Raw genomic sequence first — 10,751 nt, 5'->3', positions numbered from 1 at the left:
GATTTAGTTGCTCTACATATTGTTACTGTCAATATTTATTCTACATTTGAAGTTTCCTCTTTATTTCCCTGTTGACGTCTGTCATACATTTTACTTGAGGATCGGGATACATTTATTTTAAACTTAAAAAACACATTAGTCTCTTTATTTTAAGACAATTAAAGTTACTCTCCCCAACATTTAACAACATCCTTAATGCATCAAGAACACAATAAACCCCCACACATACACATCCTCAGATTTAATGTGAAACAAATAAATACAATTTTAGAAGAAAAACGAGGACAGAAACAGATGAGTGAATGTTTTAGGGAGGTAAAAAAAAAGCTTTGTTTTGCAGCAAATGTTTTCATGGAGGAGGGGGTTGAAGAGCGAGGAAGAGGAGAAGGAGGAGAAGGAGGAGGAGGAGGAGGAGTGGGGGGAATCAAACTGATATTTAGCCCCTACTGGCTTTTTTTTTTTTTTTTTTTTTCCCTGCTTTTGTTTTATGCAAGGCTCTTTTTACCACATGGTAGTGACAGATTGTTTGAGCTGAAAGGAAAAGCCATTCGAAGCTAATTAAGCAGCCATTCCAGGCACTACTCGCAGGCAGGAGGGAGAGTAGCACAGGCATTTGTCAGCGCCGTAACCCAACGTGGGTTTAATTGACAACTCCCGCTCCTGACTGACAGCTCCTCCGCGGCTCGGCCAATCACAAGCCGGCGCAGGGAGACAGCTGCGACGCCATTGGCTAAGGGGTCGAGAGAAAAAAAAGGAGGCGGGGGTGGTGGTTGGAGAGGACCCCACGTGGGGGCCGGGCATGGTGAGCAGCACTTGATAGGCTGATATCCTCCCGCTGCAGACGTGTTGTAGCCCACCTAGTGCTGCTGATAGGAAAGCTTGTAGATGCTTGAGGTCTCGTTAGAAATAGGTCGATGAATTCAAGTCACTCAAAGGACACTCTGCTGTAGATTAAGCGGTATTCACATTTCCTGCGCACTCCGGGCCTTGAATTAATTTCTATGAACTCGTATTTTTCTTGGCATTGTGGCCGGACTTGTTTCTTTTTCTCTTTTGGCGTCTGACCCTCTCGTTTTGAATCGAGAGCAAGAAAAAGTGTGATCTTCCGCTTTCAGAACTTGAAGCTATTGTTCAGGGTCACGCTGTTTTGCCCGTGTGGTTGTGTGTTAAGCACATAGCACCGTTTTGCATCCTGACGCTTGTATTAAAGGGATAACTTGTGTCTACTCAGTGCTGTTGTGTATTAATCGTGTTTGAAAAGACATATTTTTAACGATTACACTCGCAGGTGTATTCTCATAATATAAAAACGCTGAACAACCGGCTTTAAACGCGCGGACATATAAATTATTGCCTTTTGTTTTGAACAAGCTGTTGAACGCACCGAATGTCACTTCAGATCCAAAATGGCGAACACCGCCGCGTCACACTGCGCGGCGCCAATCAGAACGCGAGTGCGCCGGACACCCCCACGTGGGGCATGCCGCGCTGTGATTGGCCACCGCCCGCTAAACTCGTTCTGAGAACCCAATTGGTTGGTGCACGGCCCCTCGCGCTCTCTCTCTCTCTCTCTCTCGGCAGTCGGGTCCTCGTGTCAGTGCACAGTCTGTGTGTGGTACAAGCGCGCGGCGGAGGAACCGGGTATACCCAACAGCGAGCGGGTGGTGAATTTCACAACGGCCGACATTTTTTTTTCCCCCAAAACAAGAAATAACCGGGTTGTTTGCTACCCGTAAAAAAAAAAAATAAATAATCTTTGGACTTACCGGAGGATTCGTGTTCGCTACTGCTGGATCTAACGGAGGCTTTTTTTTTTTTTTTTTGGGGGTTTGAAGTTGTCTGCGGCGAACAACTCGGGCTCAGTCGAGAGGGTTTCCAACGTCCGACCGGACGGAGGGAGAGACGCTCTCCGGGGTTTTTGTTTTAAAGGACTCTCAAGGGGCCCAAAAAAACAAGAATAATAAGAAGTGTATGAGAAATAGAAACGGCGACGGACATTTTCCGCCCTTATCACTCTGCGGTTGACGTACAAGTGAAGGATATTAAAGCTTTTTTGCTGTTTTTTTTTGTGTGTCTTGGATACTATTTTTCTTTTACCTGTGCAGAGAGGAGGAATCAGTCCAGACGAAAGGTAAAAAAAAAAAAGGGCGACATGAAGAGAGCTGCTAACAAGACGGGTGGAAGAGGAGGAGGTGGAGGAGGTGGTGGTGGTGGTGGCTTTATGGCAGCCGACTTTGAAAGCAGCAGCTCCTTGTTTTCTGATCTTCCCGGACCACCAAAACAACCCTGTGTGTGTGTGTGTGTGTGTGTGTGTGTGTGTGTGTGTGTGTGTTCCCTTTGTGGGAGACAACTCGTTATATTTATGAGAATAAAACCATCACGTCGTTGAGGGTGTGTGAACTATCAACTTTAAGGGGATTTATTTGTTAATAGGATCAAACATGTGCATGCATAACCCCGAAGCAGACAATAATGGGGAATATTTAAAAAATAATACAGATTTATTTATGTTTTTATGATGTGGTGCAGATAGTAGAAGTCCAGTTTAAGTTAATAAAAGCTTTAATTCCTGCAACAACAACAATTCAACAACCAGCTCCTCAGCTGTGCCCCGTTTTTTCTGTTGTGTTTAGGTACAAAGGAATAAAAACAAAAGGGGGCCGACGAGGTGATAGATCCAGTGGTCGGAGGGGTCTGAGTGTGCCGAGGAACAGGGGCTTTGTCCGCCGCCATCCTGCGTGTACAGGGGAGGGGGTGGCGGTGATTTACCGCACCTTCACCGGGAGATTACCGAAAGAGAGGCAAAAAACGCACCGAATTACCCCTCCTGGTGTAAAAAAAAAAGGACGCGACATGTATCCACAAGGCCGGCATCCGGTAAGTAGCTGTGTTTTGTCACTATTTGTACAACAAAAAAATGGATGTAAATTGCACCGCCCTTCAAAAAAGTAGTCTAATTAGCTCGTCAGAGTGGAGCTGCTGATCCACACCTTACTATTTATGGTCTGCATCGGTGCTGCTGAGGCGCTTCACTCTGGGCTGGGGGGTGGGGGGGTGGGGTGGGGGATCCGTGTTTATTGGCAACAAGATCAGAGCTTTTTGGTTGAACTCAAGGAAAGTAGATCTTCACCTCCTTCTGCAAGCTGACTTTAATGTTCTAGTTTCATTTTTACTGTGCTAAAAGGTTAATTGTGCACTCGGATATCTCACATCTTTGTGTGTGTTGTTTTTTTATATCCCTCCCGCATCCTCCTCTGTCTACCATGTAACGTTACTTCGAGGATGGATGAAGTGACCCGCCTCTGTCATTGCACATGTTGTTGAGTGAAAGCAGCTCTTTCCTCTGCCAGTCAGGGCTCAGGGGAAATGTGAGGACAAACCATCAAGAAAGAGGGAGAGAGAGAGGGAGAGAGAGGGGGGAGAAAACACAGTTTACCAAGAAAGAGGAGGAGGAGGAGGCGAGAGAGAGATGTGAGACTATTATCTGGACTGTGATGGCGTTATTTACACCTGTGGTATCTTCCAATCTTGCACTTCTCAGGCACCTCACCAACCAGGGCAGCCTGGTTTCAAGTTCACTGTGGCGGAGTCCTGCGACAGGATCAAAGACGAATTTCAGTTCCTGCAGGCCCAGTACCACAGGTAATGACTACACAGAGTCGGCTTCCTGGAAGGAAGGGGAAGCGGCTTCTGTTTTTTGTTGCATTTTTGTAGCTTTCTGTGCACCGACGTCTAACCCCGACGTTACACACATAAATATACACGCTTTTATGAATGTTTTCACCCTCATTTTATTTCTCTCTCTTCCCTTTCTTCTAAAGTCTCAAAGTGGAGTACGATAAACTGGCCAATGAGAAGACAGAGATGCAGCGTCACTATGTCATGGTAAGAGCTGTCATCGTAAAAAAAGCTTTGAATCTGATTTACTCCCCCCCCTGTATCCTCCCCCTTTTCTTTAGCCTCAGGTGAACAGTCACAGGTGTTGCAGCCCTGGTGTGTTTTTGTGAAAGCCCATGTCTGCCCCTGCTTGGTATTGTTGACTCACACCTGTGTTTTCATTGGATAAGACGAGCGCAGGGTGGGGGGAGTGCGGAGCGTCGTTGAAACTCTTGCAGGGGTCAAAGGTCCAGCTATTGATTGTGGGGTGTGACGACTCCCCTCTATTGCTCTGTGGTCCTCTTTATGACCCTCCACTGCCCCTCCCTAACACACCCAACATGACCCACTGGGGGTTAATGGCTAGTCTGCTGGCTTTGTGCATGAATCAGGGGGTTTCCTGTATTTTATTTTACTCCTCAACTCACCCAATGTGAACCACAGGGTCATGCAAGCATTTTTTGACACACCCAGGGGTTTCTTAGACATTCAGATGGTGTGTGTGTGTGTGTGTGTGTGTGTGTGTGTGTGTGTGTGTGTGTGTGTGTGTGTGTGTGTGTGTGTTTCTTCAACCATAAAGATAATAGACTTGTTGGGGCCAGGGGGTTGTCGTTGAAATCAATAGTGCAATATAATGAGAATATGTTTCCACTATCGATATCATAATATAGTAAATATATGGAAACGCTCACATTAAGTAATCAAATTGATGTTCAGTGCAGTGAACTACATGTGTAACACACAAACGTGCTTTGAAACATGTGGAGGATGTGATCTCATATCCTTTTGTTAAAACAACTATTTTAAGACCTTTTATGTCTTTTTGGGTATTTATATATTTTTTTAAATCAGAAATGCCAAATATTTACTGGTTCCAGCTTCAAAAATGTGTGAATTTGCAGCTTTTCCTTGTCCTTTATGACCATAAACTGAATATCTTCAGGTTTTGGACTGTTAGTCAGACGAAACAAGACATTTAAAAATGTTAATAGTTGCACAATTAATCTAAATATTTCTGAAAAGGCATTATGGAGAAGTGCTGCAGAGATTCTCCTGATGTAAGAAAACACATTTGTTTGGTACAGACTCCAACAAAAGTCACATCATCATAATTTTAAAAGCGTTGTTTTCACTGAAAATGAAAATCGTGATGCAGAAAGTATCATTAACACTAATCGTGAATCATATCGCGATATCATTATTTTACCATATCGTGCAGCGCCTAACCCAAAGTCTGTAACCAGTAATATTAAACCAGTGTGAAGCCCTACTGCGTATTTAAACCCTAACGAGGCGTGGAGCACTTTTACCTTCCTCATGAGTTGAGACAGGTGCTAATCAAAGATCTGCGAAGGGGTGACATGTAAAAACTGCTAAAATAGTGCAATCAAAACATGTTACATTCAGCTCAGAGCTCCCTGATGATCAAACGGAGACAAAGAAAATCTGTGCCTCTGCAAAGACGACCTAACACAAAGCTCCCTTCTGATACAGGAAAAGCTGCATTGTGTGCATGGAAAAAGAAACAGTCTTTATCTGACGACTGATGTAACTTAGACCTCACTCTTAGTTGGCGTATGTGCGCGCCTTATCTAGTGTGTACATGAAAGGAACGACTTTAACCAAACGCAGTGCGACGTTTTGTTAAATATTATTTTCCCTGTGAGGAACCAGAAGGTGGTGGGAGTAGCTATAATAAGTGGAAGCTGTTTTCTGTTTGTTTGATAAACAAGACAGACAAAACTACTAGGCTTTAGTTTGTATCTGTTGGTGGGCTCGCACACTTTTGGCAATCGACAGCAGATAATTTTGTTTTCAATAATAGTATTGGCTTTTCTCCGGTGTTTTTTTTTTGAAGCCGTAGACTGTGTTTATAGCTCAAATCCTGGCAGTGCCCAGTAGAAGTAAATGAGAACAGTAGCCAATCGTCTGACGGTTGCGGGTTGCATAAAGAATATAAAGTTGTCAAACTCTTCGGGGTAATGTCAGCTCGCAACAAGAATTCAACATGTCTCTTTTTATTGTTTGGGTGCTTTTAAGGGGACCGATGAAAATGTCGTAGCAGTCGAACAAAGGCAAAAGTAACTTGTGATTCCTATTTTATTGTACACAATCATGAAGGATGCATATATCTGGGATCACATCTTGCCCCTAACAACTGATTTAATTCAATGTACTTATGAAGATGTTTTCTCCTCTGTTTTACAGTACTACGAGATGTCCTATGGACTCAACATTGAGATGCACAAACAGGTATGTAGCCGTATCAGGGATGATCTGTGTACAGCCAAAACACTTGTTTTTTTCCCCCCTAGTGATTGAGGAGCATAAACACACCTACCCACACACACACACACACACACACACACACACATACCTGACCTTAGTTTCTACCCTCATCCTTAAATGGCTTTAGCAGGCGAACACATACCGGCTTCCTGTAGTGAAAATGCTGACAGGCTAAACAACACGAAGGGCACGCTGCCTGATGGGGATGGTTTGATAAGATTAAAGTGAAGTATTTGGCAGACAGTCTCTGAGAGGATGTGTTTTTTTGTGTGGTTTGTCCTTCTGAGTGTGTGTGTGCGCGTGTACATATGCCTGCGCTATTCTGTGTCTGCCTCCCCAGTGCCAGCCGGGCTAAAAGCTCATTAGTTCAGCTGCCACCCAGCACTGGGCATCATGCTGCAGTGGAAAGACTTCCACAGATGAATAGGGGAAAGAATATCTGCAGTTCACTCTAACACCACCCAAGGAGCCAATTCAGTAGACTGGAGGCATGAAGGGAAAGGAGAGGGAGGGGCGGCAGATGTGTTAAAATCATCTTTGTCTTTAGAAATAGTTGCCGTGTTTGACGTCAGGCTTCTTTTGTTGGATTGCCTCCAGTTGATCTTTTGCCCTGTCGTTGTCCAACAGTTTTGAAGGCAGGTTGTTGTTGTAGTGTTTGTGGAAGCCATTCCTCAACCCAAAGACTTAGCTGGCTTAAAAGGCCTGAACGCACCCTGCTGAAGGGTCTCCGAGCAAGACACCAGAAGCTTAGGAGCTCCAGCTGTGCTTTTCTGTCAGCTGTGCTCTGATATTCCTCTGGATGGAAATAAGGGCTTTTCTTTCTCTTTTGGTGCATCTATGTTGAAAATAAGTGTTCCTTTAGGATTCATTGCGTGCTTTTTGTAATACTGAAACATCTAGTTGTAGGAAAATTAATCGAGCAATGTTGATTGGTGAATAATTAACAAGGTCCTGCAAAACCTGGACATTTAGAAACTAGTTTTCTAGTCATGGAAACACCTGGAAATTGATCTGAATTGAAGAAATAATATATTGTTGTCCTGGAAATGTTTAGTACAAACTGATGTCAATTCAGAAAGTGGAAAAGCCAAATGCATCATTTTATGAAGCAAACTATCAATCAGAGAGGTAAATCTGATAATGAAAATAGTTCATAGTCCATCCAATGTTTGCAGATCAATAAAAAGAAAATTAATCAAAAACACTGTATTGCATGACGCCATGAATATCCATGTATATGTTTGGTTCGAGCTTTATAAGTGTTTGAGGTGTGTCCACAGGATGAGGAGTGTGCACGCTGTCTGTGGTTGTTGCTGGTTAACTTTTGGTGTGGTTTAACATCTGCTGATCTCCCACGCCTAATGTAGACAACCATAGTCCTAAATGCAAGACATAACCCCTCAATAAAAGTCAGATTACCCCTGTAGGACCCTGTAAACCCCGCCCACCCCCCACCCCCCACCCACTCTGTTTAGTTAAAGATTTGACCCGAGGCCTTTTAGTCAGCCATGTGAAGCCCACATTTTCTTTTGTATTAACAGACATCAGCATAATCTTTTATTCAGTTCACTTAAAACGAGGAAAGAAAAGATTAGCGCGATCTCAAGACGACCCTCTTTTATCTTTCTACACTTACATTTCCATTTTCTCTGATTCTGTCTTCTGCCTTCTGTTTCCCTCAAGTCACCTTTGCCTCCTCTGTTCTCCTCTTCCACCTCCTCCTCGTGCCCTTATGTCTTTTCATTGCTTCCCCCTCCTCTGTGTGCCCTGCCCCCCCCTCCAACGATGTGATGTGAATGATGGCCCTTGTGTCATTAGCTGTGTGATATGATGTATGAGAGTGGGAGTCTGTCAGAGAGAGACAGAGAGAGGTGGGGTGGAGGCTTCATGGCCCTCAGATCCAGAAGGTTAATGGCATCAGTGGGAGGGTTGCCCAGTTGGAACAGCAGCACACAGCACAATTCATCAGACGTTTTTTTGTAGGCACGTGGTGTGTGTGTATATATATGTGTGTGTGTGTGTGTGTGTGTGTGTGTGTGTGTATATATATATATGTGTGTGTGTGTGTGTGTGTGTGTGCTAACTAGGTGTTTTCTGTTTATCAAGGAGCCGCCCCTCCCCCCTCTCATTCTTGAGCGTCTTGTGTCAGGCACTTATCACCAACAAGGAGATTGGAGCGATGGAGGGTGCGGGGGGGGGGTGTTGTGTTGTGTTGTGGGAGGATTTTGGTGGCAGTGGACAAAACAGGGGGGGGAGGGGGCGGTGTGGAGACAGGAAAGGATTGCGTGGCTTCAGGGTAAATGGGTTAATCGACTGGTCCTCTCCTGTGCTTCTCCTTTGTTTATCAATAAGCCCGGTGGAGTCGACGGAGCACTCTGAATAATGCATGATTCCTGCCACCTCCCTTCCTCTCGCTCCTTTCTCTCCCATCCCTGGTGAACGAGTGTTTGTGATGACATCAGCGAGAGGTAAACAGACAGCCCTTAGCTGTCCCTGTTATTGGGAGGAAGGGATATTGGGGGACGAGGGAGGAGGAGGAGGGAGGGAGGGAGGCTGGATTATTGGATGCAGGCATATTACTTGGCTTGTGTGGAAGATTTATTGCGGTGTGAAAAAAGACATGATAAACTCACTTTGTGTTGTTATCGCTCAAAAGCTGGATTGAAAAGTGGGGAAATGGGCTCAAACACACACACACACACACACACACACACACACACACATATAAATAAACCCATCCCTAACATGGTAACACCCGTTGTCTCCTAACACACACAAACACACTGTAATTCAACTTCCAACTTCCCCGGCGCTGCTGCTGTGCTGAACGGTTGCTAGCGAAGGGATGTGTGCGGCTGCCGGGGGGTAATTTGTTTTGACAGTGTCTCTTATGATGGCAAAGAGTGCAGGGTGGAGGTAATCACCCTCGCTTGCTGTCAATAAGTGATTTTAATTAGCGCAGCTCATTAGGCTGCCTCAGCAACATGCCCTGCTGACTTTGTGGTGTGGGTGTGGTGGGGGTTGCTTTGTTTTTTTACTACCTCTGTTCTCTGTTGTGGTGCCTGTTTATCTCTTGTACGCTTGCCTACGTTTTGATTTCAGTTCTCTCTTTTGTAAATTGAAAGCAGAAGGAACATACGCGAGTCCCAAGAATTAACCATCAATGGATCCCATACCATTTATATGTGGCTGCTCGCTTTTGTTTGCAGCTTAGGTGGCCATTTTGGGTATCCATTTCCTCACTTGTTGAGTGAATGAGGGAAACGGAGAAAGTGCTTTATCAAGGAGACTCATGTCCGTTTCCTGGATGGAGGAAGAGGGTGAAAGGAAGAGCAGAGGGAGGGAGAAGGAGAGCTTGTGCAAATGAATAATTTATACAGGATTCCTGGAATTGTTTGCCAAGGTGATGATGGCCGACCTGTCTCTAAGCCAAAACAAACTGACTACGAGAACACACACACTCCCTCTCGAGGGAGGTTGCCGAGGTTATTGGAGGCTGTGAGACATGCTTTATTTTGATAGCCAGGCTAGAAGGGCTGGTAGAACAGTGTTACACAATTAGTGTCTGGGTGGGTGGGTGTGTTTGTGTGTGTGTGTGTGTTTGTGCTCAACCAGCTGATGGTGGTTTTTGTATGTCAGCGTTGATGTGGTTAAACGGAAGAAAATACTTTGTGTGTACGTGCATGTCTGTACATATAAACTGCATAATTCAATATATAAATATATATATATATTCTCATCTGCACGATGATCTTGAAGCTCTAACGGAATCAGATGTAATCTGTTGGAAAACCGCCCGTTTCCACGTGCTCCCCTGCAGAAAAAGGATGTCACTTAAGTTTTGTGTTTATGGGCTCAAAATAGAATGACATGCACATGCAAAATATTCTTCATGCATTTGTAATGAACAAGATACCTCTAAGTGCCTCTTTCTTCCTCTGCTCTGGCTGAGAAGATAATTCCCATCTCTCCCTGCCCCCCCCATCATATGCCACTTGTTTTCCTCGCCAATTGAATCCTCGTCAGAGACTCTGCTCTCCACTTGGGGGCTAATGCCTGGAGCGACAAACAGCCAAATGGCTTTCAACGCACCATTGACAGAGGGATGCAATGGAGAGAGAGCCTCTCCAAGCTCTGGTGCTACTAGACAACCCTGAGTACCTGTAATTGTGGAGCTGCAGTGAAAAGCTTCTGCCGGCTCAAAGGCTTCTGTTTTCAGTGGCTTTAAGTGACAATAAACTCTTTCCAGTGCCTGTCTCTGCCACTAAAAGCACTGTGGAAAATAGTGCCTCCAAAGTAAAGTGGGAGTCATTTAAGAGTGCTGCGAGTCATTGGATGTGATGCGTTATCAGTATTTTTTTCCCCACCCCTTCAAAATGGCAGTGAAAAAGTTGTGTAAATAAGCTGTGTGCCCATTTACCCTCAATAACCTGTGTGAACTCATGTCTGAACAGAGTCTGGTGACTAAATTTGAAACAGAAGGCCAAGATGTAGCCGATAAAGGCAGTAGCTCAGTTGAGGGGTTTAACATTATGTTTCTCAGGCTGATGTGTGAGTCATGTTTGCCCTTGTTTTGTTGCTGTTCA

General features: G+C 44.7%; 1 protein-coding gene across 12 annotated transcripts in view; it reads left to right on the top strand.

Moving 5' to 3' along the window:
- Positions 1-1,579: 1,579 nt before the first annotated feature.
- The window catches only part of LOC127351751 (transducin-like enhancer protein 3-B), a 31,330-nt gene continuing 22,158 nt past the window's right edge, over positions 1,580-10,751 (top strand). For 8 of the 12 annotated variants that reach the window (XM_051379637.1, XM_051379636.1, XM_051379631.1 and 5 more), the window contains exons 1-5: positions 1,580-2,131; positions 2,634-2,877; positions 3,542-3,642; positions 3,822-3,885; positions 6,085-6,129. In XM_051379637.1, the coding sequence (XP_051235597.1) occupies positions 2,854-2,877; positions 3,542-3,642; positions 3,822-3,885; positions 6,085-6,129 (234 nt within the window). In that variant the 5' untranslated portion in view covers positions 1,580-2,131; positions 2,634-2,853. The remainder of the gene's footprint in view (positions 2,132-2,633; positions 2,878-3,541; positions 3,643-3,821; positions 3,886-6,084; positions 6,130-10,751) is intronic. The other 4 variants (XM_051379640.1, XM_051379639.1, XM_051379638.1 and 1 more) reach the window with 1 other exon arrangement.

The sequence above is a fragment of the Dicentrarchus labrax genome, unplaced genomic scaffold (assembly GCF_905237075.1).
Source record: "Dicentrarchus labrax unplaced genomic scaffold, dlabrax2021, whole genome shotgun sequence".
In the NCBI taxonomy this organism is placed as follows: Eukaryota; Metazoa; Chordata; class Actinopteri; family Moronidae; genus Dicentrarchus; species Dicentrarchus labrax.
The sequence above is the reverse complement of the archived record's forward strand: the minus strand, read 5'-3'. Positions and strand labels throughout refer to the sequence as shown.